The sequence below is a fragment of the Laccaria bicolor genome, genomic scaffold, assembly GCF_000143565.1.
Source record: "Laccaria bicolor S238N-H82 LACBIscaffold_16 genomic scaffold, whole genome shotgun sequence".
NCBI classification, from domain to species: Eukaryota; Fungi; Basidiomycota; class Agaricomycetes; order Agaricales; family Hydnangiaceae; genus Laccaria; species Laccaria bicolor.
In genome coordinates, this window is record NW_001889887.1 from 799,206 (window position 1) to 815,201 (window position 15,996).

The 15,996-nt window shown below is 47.1% G+C and overlaps 5 protein-coding genes across 5 annotated transcripts; 2 read left to right on the forward strand and 3 right to left on the reverse strand.

The window, feature by feature from the left end:
* Positions 1-1,590: 1,590 nt before the first annotated feature.
* LACBIDRAFT_294585 (uncharacterized protein) lies at positions 1,591-2,187 on the forward strand. The gene is made up of 4 exons (XM_001882325.1): positions 1,591-1,623; positions 1,684-1,848; positions 1,915-1,929; positions 1,993-2,187. The coding sequence occupies exons 1-4, from the start codon at positions 1,616-1,618 to the stop codon at positions 2,051-2,053; spliced, it is 249 nt and encodes an 82-aa protein (XP_001882360.1). The 5' UTR covers positions 1,591-1,615; the 3' UTR covers positions 2,054-2,187.
* A 73-nt stretch (positions 2,188-2,260) lies between these two features.
* On the forward strand, positions 2,261-5,231 carry LACBIDRAFT_328400 (uncharacterized protein; the record flags this gene model as incomplete). Its single annotated transcript, XM_001882326.1, has 4 exons — positions 2,261-2,739; positions 3,245-3,304; positions 3,454-3,548; positions 3,607-5,231. The coding sequence occupies 4 exons, from the start codon at positions 2,261-2,263 to the stop codon at positions 5,229-5,231; spliced, it is 2,259 nt and encodes a 752-aa protein (XP_001882361.1).
* Positions 5,232-6,262: 1,031 nt separating this feature from the next.
* Positions 6,263-7,810, reverse strand: LACBIDRAFT_328401 (uncharacterized protein; the record flags this gene model as incomplete). The annotated part of the gene is made up of 6 exons (XM_001882411.1): positions 6,263-7,074; positions 7,336-7,356; positions 7,490-7,557; positions 7,661-7,679; positions 7,757-7,777; positions 7,804-7,810. 6 exons carry the CDS (start codon positions 7,808-7,810, stop codon positions 6,263-6,265), a joined length of 948 nt encoding a protein of 315 aa, XP_001882446.1.
* Positions 7,811-8,945: 1,135 nt separating this feature from the next.
* On the reverse strand, positions 8,946-11,397 carry LACBIDRAFT_299464 (reverse transcriptase-RNase H-integrase; the record flags this gene model as incomplete). Its single annotated transcript, XM_001882412.1, has 4 exons — positions 8,946-10,072; positions 10,154-10,656; positions 10,731-10,991; positions 11,051-11,397. 4 exons carry the CDS (start codon positions 11,395-11,397, stop codon positions 8,946-8,948), a joined length of 2,238 nt encoding a protein of 745 aa, XP_001882447.1.
* A 1,589-nt stretch (positions 11,398-12,986) lies between these two features.
* Positions 12,987-15,883, reverse strand: LACBIDRAFT_328403 (uncharacterized protein; the record flags this gene model as incomplete). The annotated part of the gene is made up of 7 exons (XM_001882413.1): positions 12,987-13,098; positions 13,171-14,614; positions 14,667-14,782; positions 14,835-14,963; positions 15,018-15,418; positions 15,468-15,783; positions 15,822-15,883. The coding sequence occupies 7 exons, from the start codon at positions 15,881-15,883 to the stop codon at positions 12,987-12,989; spliced, it is 2,580 nt and encodes an 859-aa protein (XP_001882448.1).
* Between the last annotated feature and the right edge of the window lie 113 nt (positions 15,884-15,996).

A 15,996-nucleotide genomic window follows, 5' to 3' on the forward strand; every position in this document is an offset into this window, starting at 1 on the left:
CATTCGGGATGAAGATATCGACGGTGAGGGCTCGGAACGATTTTCCAGACAGCTGATGTGCTCGGGCGTCCAGCGCTTTCCAGATGGACATGTCGAAGGGAGCGCGAAGGTTATCAATATCGGCGCCGTTGCAGGAGAATGCTAGTTCCTCGAGACGAGGAAGTGTTGCGATCTTGTTGGAATGAAGTAGGGAGACGACGCTGAGAAGCGCGTTCTTGGACATTGCGAACAGGGACCGCAGCTCGAGCTGGATGCTGACGGTGCGGAGATGTGGGAGGGGAGATTGATGGATACGAGTAAACTCGTTGTCATCACCTAAATGGGAGGGATACCGTGCGATGGTAGCATGGGGTAGCGGAGGGGACACGAAACACTGACCTTTATTGTCAACGCATGTTCCGCGGAGAAGTCCGTCGAATACAACCTGCATGATCTCGGGTTCAACATCAAAATGAAGAGATTCAAGTTGGGATAGCTTGTGAGTGGATGGCCAGGGTAGGGAGGGGAGGATCCCTCGTAAGTAGGGAAAGGCCCAAGGTAATGTAAAGAGCTGAGCCGGAGGTGCTTCAAACCACCAAACTCTGTGATTGTCGTGATGGGGAAGTCGCTGATTCCCTTCAAGTGAAGGTAGATGAGTGAATCAGAGCGAAATGCTGATAACAACGCCTCCTGAACGCGGCGAGGGAGGTACTCCCAACTGGTGTGCTTCGCGTTGAAAGTGATTGCTTTGAGATTGGACAAGGAAGGTAAGATGGTTTGAAGCGAGTTATCGTGAGCTACCCACCCGGGCTTTTCATAATCAAAGTCGCGTGTACATCCGTTTGTAATCTTGAGCTCTCGCACGTATCCAGCGATGTGGGGTGCGGACGCAAGGAGCAGGCGAAAGCGGTAACCAGGCACAGGTTTATGCTTGACCCATTTCAGTTCGACCTGGGAGAATAAAAGTTGCTGGCTCATTGGAACGAGGTTTTTGCAGACAAGAGCGCATGCTAAAAGAGAAGGAGTGTCCCCGTGGAGGCAGGTGATGATAGAGTCGTGAATTTCTTGCGGAAATTGTGGGATCATGGCCTGTTCCGTAGAAGGGGTATAGGTATGTGTTAAAGTTTCGGAGGCGACCAATGATGCAACTTGGCCATAGCGGTGTGACTTAAATATCCAAGATCGGGCCTTGTTTTTGAATTGCGATTGTTGTCCAGCCAATTCGGCGATGTTCTAGCGTGTTCCGGTAGCTTCTAGGATGGTTTCCTTTGCAGAAGAACACAATTGCATCAATATGACGGTGAGTAGCCGTGACTACGAGTTGGGGCAAAAAATCGAAATCGTGATTTAAACGAACTGGGATCAAGAGACACAAGTTGACCGGTTGAGGAGCAGGATTTGTTGTAGATTTTTCAGTGTCAATAAATGACGTCGACATCCGCGAGCACCTAAATAACTGACATTTAAGAAGTCCGAAATTATTGAGCCGGAGGAGAACGAGTATTTGAACGTAGTGGTCTTCCAAGCATTTGGCCCTTGGGTGGTGCTGCCAAATACGGCCGGAGATATCCGGGTGACATGTTACGTCACGAATAATTTCTGTTCTGTTCCCTTCCTCCAGCAACACATCCTCTTCATGTCCTAGTACGCCATTTACTTGCTTCCTTCCTTATTTCTTTCATCTCATATCCTAACGCCCGACAGCACAATCTTCGGCCGCGCCATCAAGAACGAGTACCTCTCCATCGGGGTCCTGTCTACCGCGTTCGGAACGGCATGGCTCGCAACGAGGGGTGGGTCAGAGGCGGACAAGAAGCCTGCGACGGTGCAGCAGGCTAAGGAGAGCGTTAAGATTAATGCTGGGTCTTCGTATGTGTCTTTTCTTGAATATGTTATAGGCGAGAAATGGCTGATGCGGTGTGGGTGTGTTTGTAGGGAGGAAGAACAATTGTGCGTTTCTTGCTTTGGTTTACGGGAAGGAGAGAGGGGGCTGACGTTTTTTATTTTGTGTAGCATTCAAAAATTCATTGCGGAGGCGGAGAAGGAGGGTGCTTCGACAGCTGCTGCTCACTAAGTGGTTGGGACGTGGTTGGACTCGGAAAGACGTGGTTGTTGTGGGGGGTGACTAGAGTACACACATGCACGCTGTTTCGGACAGCGAGGAATAGATGTTAGAACGGAGCGTGAATTCAGTTCAATTCTCTTGGAAGTAGTTGTGGTTGTTATGCGACACCTAGACCTGAATTTCATCATGTTCGTGTACATGCCCATCATCTGAGCCATGAGCAAGCCCACATCCACAACGGCCCCCTCGTCATACTACTCCGCTCTTTCAAGCTCATCGACGACGACCAAGTCTAAACGACATTCTCTAGCCATACTACCACCCGCCTCACCCGGTCCACGACCACTCCACCTCCTAGATGGAACAATCACCTCTTCATCCACATCCGCGTCCTCACCCTTGCACTCACCAAGCACATCCTCAAAAGCATCCAGGAGACAAAGCTCAATATCGTATTACCCCCCTGACCGGACCCCGGACTATTACACGTCAAGCTCAATAACTTTAAGCAATGCGGGACGCTCGCCTCTAAGTGCGCGTGGTACGCAGCATGCTGGAGCTGGATTGTCTAGGAGCAGTTCGGTGGGGAGGGGGAGCCCGGGTTTGAAGGGGAGACATGGGGAAATTCAGAGGATGAGTTTGCCGTTGGAGAAGGAGAAGGAGAAAGAGAGGCCGCCGTTGACGTTGGCTGAAAAGTGAGTAGGTCTTTTCGTTTTTGTTCCTTGTTCTCGCTTTTTCTTTCTTGGTCGTATTTTTGGACGTGGATCAAGGACAGGCGTCAATGTTAATCGGCAGCGTTGAGCGCTCGTTCGCCTGATGGTGCCCCTGTCCGTTTTTCTCCTCTGCGAACGTATACCCGTTGGTTTTATCCCGTCAAGTCTTCGCGATGTTGAGGAGGGACCGCGCCATCGTTGGCCTTCCTCGTATGACGCGACATGCCACTCATGTACCATCAAACGACGGCCACCAGCCCCAACTCTCTTTCCTCCCCACATCGTCGTTTTGATACGATTTTCGTGGGCTCAAAGTCACGCTCTGCATGTCGAGATCCCTACTTTCTTCCCCGGACGTCCCAGGAGCAACTTGTACAGCGAACCAACCCGGGCTCGCTCTGCTTGTTCCCTATGCGCTTACCCTTCCCATGCTTCGGTTGGCATTGGCAGAACGCCCCGTTCTTTGACTTGATATTGTCTTACCAAGACGGGGCCAGTTGGGGCCCTCCAGCTGCGGGCTGTCATCCAAGAATTCATTGAGGACTCCGTACGTCCATTAACGTCATGGGGGTCTTCCACTTTACCCTACGCTTCAAGCTTCGGTTTCCTCATAGGGTCTTTTGTTGCATCTCTCTCTTTTTTGCATTTTGCTTGTTGATCTCATTCTTGACCCCCTAACTAACACTTACTCTACAGACACGCAGAACTCCTGCACTTTATTGCTCAAAAAGAGTCCAAATGCCTCGAATTACGATCTCAGCTGGCTGTTCACGAGGAGGAGTTGTTGCAGTGTACGTCTCAATCTTCTTTTTCCCCCAATGTCAATCGCTCACCTTGATACGTGCCTAGTAAAACGTAAATGGGAACGCATCGTAAACCGCGGCTTCGAAAAGTCGCAATCACCTCCAGACGCAGTATCAAGGGCACCCCCAAATACTATCACCAACCCTGCCTCCACCGTCGTAGCCGGCCTCACGGGCCCTGCAGTCCTAGAAGGCATTAAAGAAGGCATGCACCGATTCTTGGCTGCTGGTTTGTCTATCAGCGATCCGAACTCGACTCCCAGCTCCCCATCCCCATTATCTGCTTCTCCTCTGCCCCTTTCGGGCCAACGGAGTTCGCCACTATTGGCGGAACGAAGCTCACCACTATCCGGAGGGCCAACGACGCCAAGATGGCGGACTCATGCGAGGGAGAAGGAGAGTCTTTCTTCAGTGTCGACGCATGCTACTGCTACCAGTGCGACGACGCGGTATTCGCAGTGCTCGAGCTCAACGGCTGCGTCGTCTTTAGGCGGCAAGGAGTTGGGAGGTGATGATGTTGAGGATGGCCAAGAACCGCTTGGGGAAAGTGACAACTTTTGTGCGGCCCCAGAGTTGATGGTCCACGATACAGGTGCGACTCCGACCATGAGTCCGAACCCTGCTTTCAAGCGCAAAGAACGGCAACAGGGTGCGATAGATCCGCAGCAGCCCGTTCCAGGAGAGCCTCAACCGCAATCAGAGCCTGACGACGACGACGACGAGTTCGACGAAGCAACTTTCACGTCTAGCTTGGACTTAACCCCAAGTGGGGGAGCCAAAGTCCGCCGGCGAAAATCGAAAGATGTTGTTCCTCTGCATTGGAGCAGTGGGTTGTCGGCCATCGAGCCTGGATTGACGGCCAACACCGCTACTGCGAGTTCAGTAGGGAGCTCAAGGGTACCGTCACCGCTCCCTGAGCTTGAGGGTACTGCGAAGATTGAGGGTGGTACTAGCGGCAGGGAGAAGACGAATGGGAATACTATGCGGGCGACCCTCAACACGAACGGACATGGGTATGCGGCACAGTCCGATGGCAGGTTTGGGGGTGGTGTGTATGGGATGGGTTCGCTTCCCCCGCCTTCGTCTATCCCTGGCCTAGGCGTCTTGACGGGTGGAGGTGCAACGTGGATGGGTAGTGTGGGTAAGAAGTTGGGGGAGTTAAGGGATAGTCCTGCGTACGTCTATCTCTCTGCTTTCTCCATTGGACCCTTTTCTTGGGCGAGCCGGCTTTTCGATCACAAAATGGTCCCAGATCTCGGTTCCGCCCCGTCCTTTTGTCTTCCCTGGTTCCTTACTGTGATGCTGATGTCGTCTCTTTCTGTATACAGCTTCACCAAAAGTCAAAAACGAGCATCCGTGCTACTATCGGACGTCTCACAAAGCATCGTCTCTGCATGGAATGCTCCCACCACACCAATCGGGTCAGCTCCACCAATCTCACGTACACGGAGCACGCCTCTACCTACCTCGCCTTTATCACCCTCCCTTCTTGACGACGACAACGACGATACTATACGCATCGCAAGCGTTATGACCCCTGATTCCAAGAAACTGCACACGACGACTTTGATGCCCTCCTGGCCGGACGGGGGCATGAAACCTTCAAATAAACCGACAACGACATCCTCCAATGCAAAGACTCAAGATGAAGACGAGGAATGGAATTGGTAGAGCCCCTCCCTTATTCAAGCCCTCTTGCTCTTCCTTTCCTCTTTACTGTCATCTGTGAGCCTTTTGAGTAAAATTGATTATGTTCTTCTATCCCAACCTTCAAGTTGAAAACACCTCAATTTCTCGCCTCTGGCGTAGTTTTCTTTGGCCTTGCTCGTTTTCCCAATCTGAGTTTGCATGAATATGTTCTCACACCTCCCCCTCTTCTAGGGAATATTTTTGGATTGGACGGTAGTGTTTAAGAACACCGTGATTGAGATTTCAAGGTTCAACATTTCATTACTTTCAATTGGCTCCTATAATTGCGGTCAACAAGCCATTCCACTTCTTGCTTTCTTTCTGTGCTGTTGATATCAATTGTTGAAGATTCTTCTTGTGTCATGCACGTGGAATCAATGCTGGACGGGATGTGGTTGCTGTTGCCTGGCCATGGTGCCATGTCTGGAACCAATTTCAGAAAGAATCAAAAATCAAAAACACTAAATCATGTTGTTTAAAAGAGTGGCTTAGCTCAGTGGAAATGTAAGATTACTGAGGGCTGCACTTTTTTATTATAGAAATATATTTGTTCTGATTTCTTCTTACTCTCTTATTTACATGTTTATGCACCAAAAATCTTACACTACCATGTAGGAGTTTATAAACACCAGAAAGTATGCATATAACCAAAACCAATAATGTTACGGTTATTAAGCATAATGGGCAGTTATGTTAAGCTTTCGAGCAATACTTATCACTCCCCCACCTATTCCTACTGGATTCCTACTGGACTTCAACAAAATTTCCAAAGGGGCATTTTCACATTCCTTTCCTACTGGACTCCTGCTGGACTCCCACTGGACTCCAACTGGACTCCAACTGAACTTGAACAAACTAGATGAAATGCTCCAGACATTGGATTCCTACTGGATTCCCACTGGAATATCAACTTCAATGTATTACCAAGTCAGAACTTCAAATTTCTATTCAAAATTCACATTTAAACAAATGTTGTATTGTGAAATGACAACTAAATACAGAAAGATATTTTACTAATGTAATGAGGGAGAGGGAGGGAGTGGTGGAGTGATGGTGGGAGTGGTGGAGTGATGGAGGGAGTGGTGGAGGGAGTGGTGGAGGGAGAGAGCTATGGAAGGAGGGGAAGTGAGTGAAGTGAAATGATGGAGGGGGGAGGGGGTGAGAGAGGTGGAGAGAGGAAGAGAGGGAGGGAGGGAGGAAGAGAGGGAGGAAGAGAGGGAGGGAGGGAGGGAGAGAGAGAAGGATGGAGGGAGAGAGAGAGGGAGGGAGAGAGGGAGGGAGGGAGAGAGGGAGTTGTTGTTTCGTGGGTGCCATGTCATTTGCACACATAGGCGGGGTGTTTTTCGAGGGCGGTGGTCATCATTTGCATGGGTGGCGGATGTCGTTTGTGGGCGCTGGGTGTTTTTCGTGGGCGGCGGTCGTCGTTTGGGTGTGCTGGGTGTTTTTCGTGGGCGGCGGGCATCGTTTGTGGTGGTGGGTGTTATGGTCGTCGTTGGCAGGTGGGAGGGGGTCATCACTGTCCCTCGTCTTTCTTGTTTGTCATGTCGGTGGGCGCTCGTGGTTCGTGGGTGGTTGTCATGTCCGTGGGTGGGGTCGTTGTTGTGTGCCGTGGTTGTTTGTTGTTGTTGTCTGTCATGGCCCATTGTTGTTGTTGTTGCGTGTTGTTGTTGTCCATTGTGGTCGTGGTGGTCACTATTGACAAGGCAATGGTGGTGACAAGGCGATGTGTTCGTGGTGGGTGAGCAAGAGGGTGGTGATGGTGGTGTTGTTGAGTGTTGTTGGGTTTGGGCAAAATTCCCACTCGCGGAATTCACCAACGTCCTTTCTAGGAAGGAGGTCAGTATGTTGGTACAGTTGAGTGCAAAAAGAATGAAGGTTGGTTCATTTTTCTGGTTCTTTCTAAGAATCTATTGTACCTCAAATGTATTTGTGTATTCTTTTACATTATGTAGTTGTGTTACACTTCCCTTGGTATGGACTAATTTCAGTGAAAGCTGGAGCCTTGAGAAGGTTTTTATTCTGGAGGCCATTTTTGGCATCTGAAAAAAAAAATAATCTGCTAACTGGGGAGGTAGCCAGAACATACCTCTGGTCAACCTGAATGAGCCTATCAAAGAATTAGTTAAAAATACTGAGCAGTTATGCTTGTAGAGCCTCCAGAAAATGGTCATTTTGTGCTATTTTGGTTATTTTTGGCCTGTTTTAGGCAAAACAAGCCATTTTACAAAGCCTCTACAGACCTAACCACTCAGTATTTTTGACTGATTCTTTGATAGGCTCATTCAGGTTGACCAGAGGTAAGTTCTGGCTACCTCCCCAGTTAGCACATATCTTTTTTTTCAGATGCCAAAAATGGCCTCCAGAATAAAAACCTTCTCAAGGCTCCAGTTTTCACTGAAATTAGTCCATACCAAGGGAAGTGTAACACAACTACATAATGTAAAAGAATACACAAATACATTTGAGGTACAATAGATTCTTAGAAAGAACCAGAAAAATGAACCAACCTTCATTCTTTTTGCACTCAACTGTATATAGAGTATATAATACTTACCTGTCATAATGCTGTCGTGGTGCAAGTGGTAAAGTGCTTTGTATGCACTATTTGCCACTCTGTTTGTAAGGTTGAGAGTTCAATTCTGTCAGGTTGCGCTTTTTTTAATATTATATAATAACAACAACAGTGACAAACTGCTGGTCCTACTGGGCTCCCTGTCCCTGGAAATTCCTACTGGACTCATTCCTTAAAAATCCAGCAGAATTCCACAATTCCTGGTGATTTGGGATCATTCCAGTAGGAGTTTACTAGGACTCCACTAGGACTAGGGTACAAAATTTGTATGGTGATCAGCCGGCATGAAATTTGTCCCAGTCCTAGTCCAGTCCAGTAGGATTCCGGGAATCCAGTAGGAGTCTGGTAGGAATAGGTGGGGGAGAGTAAAGAGCTCAGTCATAGCCTCGTTTTGTCTTTGGTAATCCTGATATAAAATCTTGTGATATCATCTGAAACGGTCGTGTTCCTGTTGATTTAATTTGTTGCATCGGTGGTTGTGTTGGATGTGTGTTAATTTTGTTCTGTTGACACATGGCGCATCCTGCAACATATTCATATATGAAGTGGCGTAATCTTGGCCACCAGTAATGTCTTTGTACCATTTCTAATGTGCTGTCTCTTCCAGGGTGTCCGGTCATTGGCGAATTGTGGAACTCTTGTACAATGAGTTTCCGTATTCCATTACTATCAGGAATGTAGCATCAGTCTTGATAGAAAAGTTTTCCATCTTCTATTTTCCAATTGGAAAGGCTTGATTTAATCGGTGGGATTCCCTTTGTAGAAAGAACATTTGATATGTTCTTTACTAATTCGTCTGAGGCTGTTGTTAACTTGATCATCTTTGCAAGTTCGACATTAATAAGATTAATGAATATCTTGTCTGGGAGTAAGACAAGGTTTTCATTATCGTCATTGTTATCAGGGACATGATCTGGTTGTCTGGATAGGGCATCTGATTGGATCATTCTTGATCCAGGAACGTGAATGAGTTGAAGATTAAACCTTGATAGGTATAAACTCCATCTAGCTTGTTGGCAGTTAAGTTTCTGCATCTTTCAGAAGTATGTCAGATTCTTGTGATCTGAGAATACTGTTACGGGGTGTGGACTTTCTTCTAAGAAGTGTCTCCATGTTTCTAGGGCTCATATGATGCCTAGAAGTTCTCTGTCATATATGTTGTAGTTCCTTTCTGTCTGAGTAAAACTGTGAGAAATGTAACTGCATGGTTTCAAATCTCCGTTCGTATCTCTTTGTCGGAGAACGGCTCCTGTAGCCCATTTGGATGCATCTGATTCAACATAAAATGGTTTTGTTGGATCAGGGATGATTAGAATGGGTTTTTCTAGAAACTTCTTCTTTAAGTTATCGAAGGCCGTCTGACATTCTTGTGACCATTTGAAAACTTTCATTTTCTTAGTAAGTTCGTTCAGGGGTTTGGCGGTTTCTGCATAGTTGCCAATAAATCTTCGGTAGAAGTTGCCAAATCCTAAAAATGATCTGATGCCTTTTACATTCTTTGGTGGAATCCAATCCTGAATTCCAGCTAGTTTTGTTGGGTCCATGGGGATTTCATTTGGCCTTATGATGAAACCTAGGTATTCAACTTCTTTGGCATTGAAAACGCACTTCTCTGGTTTAAGGAACAAATCCTTTTCTTCTAGTCTTGTTAGAACTTTCTCGGTTCGTCCATGTTGATGTTTGGGGTCTTTGGAGAATATGAGAATATCGTCAAGATAGATCAAAACCCATCCTTGGGTGATCATATCAGCGAAATAGTCATTCATCATGGCTTGGAATGTCGCGGGCGAATTGGTCATTCCAAAGAACATTACTGTCAGTTCGAATAGTCCTCTTTTAGTGATGAAGGCACCTTTCCATTCATCACCCTGTTTAATTTGGACATTGTTATATCCCCATTGGATATCTAACTTTGTAAAGACTGTGGCTCCTTGGAGTTTGTTTAGGAGATCGTCGATAGATGGAAGGGGATATGTGTTCTTGACTGTGTAACTGTTCAGATAATGATAATCTTGACAGGGTCTCAGTGCTTTGCTGTCTTTCTTTGATACGAAAAAGAAGGGTGAAGCCTGAGGTGAATTTGATGGTTTGATAAAACCTTTCTCATCGATAAACTTGTTCATTTCTTCTTCTTCTTTTTGTCCTAATGGGTAGAGTTTCGATCTCTTTGGTACAAAGTCCGGTTTGAGATCGATTCTATGATCCCATGGTCTCGATTCGGGAAAGCGCTCTGATGCTTTCTTTTCGAATACTGATCTGAATCAGTGGTATTCTTTCGGGACTAGATCCTCAAAAGTCTTTTCTTCTTTCGTTTCTTCCTTATGTGCAAGACTCTGTGATATAGATGTCTTGGCTCTAATTGCTAGATCTGAATCAATCTGAATGGGTTGATTCAGGGGTTCTTCTTTCTCTGGTTTGAATGTCGTTATAGTTTCTTCTTGGAGATATGCGGTGACAAGATCTCCTTCTGATTCATCTTCTTCATCATCTTCTGTGTTGGGTACTAGGGCTGGCATGTCTTCATATTGATTGGGAAGTTCATTCACAGTTATGAGAATGGCTTCTTCGTTATCTGCTAATCTTTCAAACTTCGGGGTTGCGTCTTCATCAGGTATCTCTTCAATAAAGACTGTTGATCTCTTCTTTTTGTTTCTTCTGTCAGGGATTTTTCGCAGCTGATCTGCGAAAGCTTCTTTTGACTTCATCTTCTTGCGTTCTGATTCTATCTTTAGAATCTGGATTTCTCGATCTATGGCTTGTCGTATGTTCGGTTTCTTTATCCTGTCTGGGATAATCTTGATGGTCTTTTTTGTCCAGTTTACTTCGGGGTTAATTCTGTCTAACCATGGCAATCCAAGGATTACATTTTCTTTTCCTAGGTTGGAAATCAAGAATCAAGTGGAATTTACTTTTCCATTGATTTTTGCAGGAGTCGGGTATAGAACCTAATGGGTCCATTCTTGTTTGGGCTTTCGTCTACGTTTGAGACTTGGATTTCCTTATCCAATCTCAAGAGCGGGAGTCTGTGTTCTTTCGCAAATCGTTCATCCATAAAAATTCCTTGAGCACCACTGTCGATAAACACTTTTGTTTCGACGGTTTTCTTTCCATTAATAATTCTTGTGTTAACGCACATTGAATTCAAGTCGTTGTTAGGTACACTTCGAATTCTAAGAGCTTTAATGGAAATTTGTTTAGAAGGTCTAGACGTCGTTGCTAGCCTTCTCACTGAAAACCCTTGTTTTCATCTTCATCGTCTGATTCTTCTTCGGCTGGTTCGTTTGGATCTTTATCCAAAGATTCTATAAAAGCAACTTTTGCTTCTTCTAATTCTTTGTCATCGAGTCCTGCCATGATAGCACAGACTTTCTGTGCGGTGTTTTTGTTTGGCAGTGGCATGATAGCCTTATAGGGAGTGGCGGGTTTTCTAGAATTGGATGTACTTCCTTTTCCAGTGTTAAGGGTGGGGTTGGTCGCATGGTCGTGAGACACATGCCCTGTTTGTCCGCATTGGAAACATTTCCCTTTCTTCATGTATTCGTTTTGTTCTTTGATGGTTAATCTGTTGATATCCATGGCGTCTGGATCTCGAGGTCTGGGGGTATAGGATGAATGAGGGAGTTGGCGAGGAGGTCTTTACCTTCCCCAGGTTAATCCATATGGAATCCATGTGGAATCCATGGAATCCATCACCAATTCCATGTGGAATCCATGGAATGAATCTTGGCTGAGACCACAGCCAATTTGTTGTTCCATGGACATCATGGATTCCACCTGGATTCCACTGAATTCCATATGGAACTTAGGCATATCCACCATGGATTCCATGGAACAAGTTCATATGGATTCCATGGAACAAGTCCATATGGATTCCATGGAGCAGTTCATATGGATTCCATGGAAGGAATTAATGACCATTATACCATTAGAATACATATAGATATAGTATTTATAGTGTCCTTACTATATTTAAGTAAAAATAAAATTTTTGCATCTGAGAGAATTGAACCCACAACATTGTGAATAGAAGCAGCAATCTAACCACCTGAGCCACACCAGCTTTGTTACAAGGTAAACTAAAGGTCTCTATATAGTGTCGTTTGTCATGTGGCGTCTCAAACGTGACAGTTATGGCTGCCGCGTTGCCACGTTGCTTCTTTCTTTCACCACCACCACCACCATTCACCCCACCGTCTCAGGCCACGACCACCCGCGACAACGACGTCGACAACGCCGACAACGACGACAACGACGCTGGCGACGACACCAACAACAACGACCACAGATGGGTGGGAACAACGGCGAGCGGAAAGCCCAGGTAAGCCAGCGGCGTGGCAACCAGATGACAGACGACGACATTCGTCGTCGTCCGTCATTTCATTCCACCCGCGAACAAATGACCCCACCCATTGAGCTGACCCAAACCACAGGTGCCACGTGGTGACGTGGCAGATCCACCACCACACCACGCCGACGTCAACGACACCCATGACCAAGGACGACCGCCCACGAAGACGACACGACCGCCCACACAGATGACACGAAGACGACGCGACGACACAAAGACAACCAGCCGAGGCTGTAGTTTATGACCAACTAAACCTGCATTCTTGCACTTCGCTTTTTTTTGTGTAGGGTGCATTTTTGTATGCGGCCCAAATGCCAAAAGTGTCTGCATCCTCTATTTACTGAAAGAATGCACGCGAAAATTTAAAAAAATGGCTTGCATTGCATTTCTACACCCCGAGAATAGGTTTCTGTGGGTAGATATGGTCTATTTTTAACTTCCTTTGTTGTGAGAGCTTCATATCCATCAATTATTTGTTTCCGCGCACGTCATTCATTCGATTCACCTATTTTTAGGTTCATCCGCTGCCGCATATGTATGTTTTCCACTCCCGGTATGTTTGTTTTTCAAAAAAAAAAAAAAGATATCTCTTGCTGCTTCATTGGTCCAGTCCTCCTTCTTTCTTTCGGCACTTATTTCATTAACTTCCTGGTACTCTTTCTTAGCGGAATGTTCACGCGTGCTGTGCTGTGTATCCCTATTGTATTCTTGCTTGGCACTTTTTTGTTTCCACAATCTGTCACTCGTTTACTGTTTGAAATGATAGTTACTTTATCAAATGTTCTCTATTCAGCCCTCATAGCTTTGTTTGTAATTCCTATGCGTGCTCTTTCCATTCGTGAACTTTGAAAGCGTTGGTTCGTGCATTCTGTTTGAAAATTGAAGTCACGTGCGTGTTGATTTTCGACTTCAAGTTCGCGAAAACTTCTCTGTGCGGCAAGAAAAATTATATACATTTATATACACGGATGTATCAAAAATTTCGTTTACATGAGACTTACCCCTGCTCCAAGAGACGCAAGAGGACCCAATGGACCTCGGTTACAGCTGCCAACCAACTCGCGAAGTTCTCTACAGGTTTACCGTTGATTGAGCCGCCCCACCAAGCGAGAGTTGACAGTATGGTCAGAAATCCGTTTTGCCCATGCTTGCGCAGCACATCCCAATCCTCTTGCACATCCCAATCCTCTTGCACATCCCAATCCTCTTGCACCTCCGTCAAACGATGATCACCTCCGAGAAGACCTTTGACGGCAGCAACCTGTTGAGACGGCGGCTGCAAACCCTTCCACCAGGACCACCAACACCTATCAAAGACATCTACGTCCTTGATTGTCGGCTCACGTTCGCGTCCACGGCCAATCCACCAAGAAACCTCATCCGGTCTATTTCCCTTCCGGAAACCAGCTGTGTGCCCCCCAATATCAAAATTTGTGCGTGACTCGAGCTCAACGTAGAGAGGAAGGAGGGGCGAGAAGATGGGGCCGAGGTCCTTGTTTTTTAAGATTCTGTAGGCATTCGCGAACCAGGTCGGCCAAGCGGGGTTCGGTAGGCTTTCAGGTGCATGTTTAGCATGTGGGAGCTGAGTAGACGTTGAAGGAGTAGGAATTGGGGAGGGAGGTTTGACTCGGAGTCCAGAGGGCTCGGTGATGTCGTTAGGTTGAGGGGAAAGAAGCGAAGACTCTTGGGTCGAAGGTTGATTGGAGTTGTCAAGCACTGCGTTGACAACCGCTGCACCGCCGGCTTGATGTTCATGGAAGAGTTCCAGCTGCACTGTTGAGTGAGGAGGCTCGTCCCCCCCTTTGTCAGGTAGGGGCGAGTTTTTCGATTCTAGTGAGGGGTCGACAACTTCGCCAGCTGAGGGTGGGACGACTTCGCCAGCTGAGGGTGGGACGACGGCAAACTCCAAAGGTCGAGGCCCTTGTATCAAAGATTGATCGCAGCCGATGAGCGCGGAGCTGTCAGTAACGACATCCTTTGCTAACTGCCTTGCAGTCGTACGTGTCGTCAGCCGCAGAGGAACATCCTTGTCATCGCTGTCGTCGTCGCTGGTGTCTATATCCGACGGCATCTCGTCCTCGTCCTCGTCCTCCTCCTTGTTAGACTCCTCGGCATCCGACTCCTCGGAATTAGTGTGGCGCTTCCCCTTCTTCTGCTGTTGCTTCTTTTGCTTCTTTGACGTCCGACTGCTGACTCGTCCACGTGTCCGCTTCCTCTTGCCGTTGCTCTTTGTCGACGCCGTGGATGCAGAGGGCTTCACTGAGGGAGCTGACTTGCGTGCAGGCGCGTCCTTTGTTGAAGCAGTGGAGGCAGAAGTGTCTGGAGCCGAAGGTGGATCGACGATCATAGAGTTGTCATCAACCATCATAGACGACGACATGTCGTCATCCAACAAGGGAACCTTGGCGCCCTCGATCCAAGCATGCGCTCGCCGTTCATCAGGAGCTAGCAGTTAAGGGATTAGTCGATGCCGTAGTACCACAAGGGATGTACTTACAATAACAAGTTTCCAAAAAGTCGAGGAATGCTTTCCTGGGCCCGTTCTTGAACTTCTCCTTGTCAGATAATGCCCAGCATCTAGGAACGGCCTCCTTATTAAGGCCATAATGGACACTAATCATGCATGAGTTGAGTAGACGACAGGCCATGCAAAATTTGACATTACCTGAGCACGTTGAGTTGCCCCATCTGCTTGGGTTCAGGCCCACCAATCAAGACCGACACATGCATATTGATGGCCTTGCCTAGTCCATCTACAAGCGGTCCAAGGACGTTCGGCAGAGCATTGATACACCTGATGGACGATCAGTAAGAAGTGTTAGGCGTTTGTGATTGACGATCTACTCACATCTGAGCATCTTCAGGGCTCATCACCCCCGTCTCAAGCTCTGTCTCACGATCTTTAACTCTCTTCTTGGCCGCTTTGTGCGCGTCGCTGGCCTTCAGGTTCCAATCCGCTTGTTCCTCTTCGCTTAACTCAGCGAAACGAGCTTTTTTGAATTCGTTACAAGCTGTGGCGCGAAGGGCTTCACGTTTGCCACTCGCTTTGAATTCCGCGTTGAATTGCGACTTCAGGGCGTCGAAATTCTCCTTCCCCCACAGTTGCCACCCTGCTGCATGCTTCCCAGGGCCGTCGTTGGTGCCAAGCAACCTTTTGAGCAAGAGGCTGACCGGATCATCGCTCGCCTTCTTGGAGATCTGTAGCTTTTTGACTTTCTTGCTCCGGTAATCATACCAGTGGTATAACGTCTATTGCAGTTGGTTAGATAACGTATCAGCATGAAAAACGGACACTTACCGTCTGAAGCCGCTTTATGACATTCTTTTTGAGCTGGGCTTGTTCGTCTGTCAGAATTTCGAAACCATCGGGGCCAACAGGTATGGGAAACGGCTTGTAAAGGTGTGACTGTGTGACTGGGATTGACCAATGGAACTTGGCGAACCAAAGGTTGACGATATTGTCGAGGAGCTTGTCAGCCTTGTCGGAAGAAACGAGTAGCGCAGCCTTGTAAGACTCCAAATGAGACTGTAAGAATGTTTTGCGCTCGCTCTTCGCCCATCCTTTCATGAGTTTGGCATTGAGGATGTCCGCGTCCCTGATATTTACGATCAGCCTTCCCAAATATGCAAGTCATAAGCGATCACAACTTACGCAAACACAGGCTCAACGTCAACTTCAACTTTCTTGAGCTCATTTTTGTCGACGACCGCCATTGTGAATGGACGCCAGATCTTTGCAGATAGAATGGGTATGTGCAATTTCTTTCAACTTATGTGCTGTATTTACAGTTTTTACTGTGAGACGACAACCGTCAACATGTCGCGGA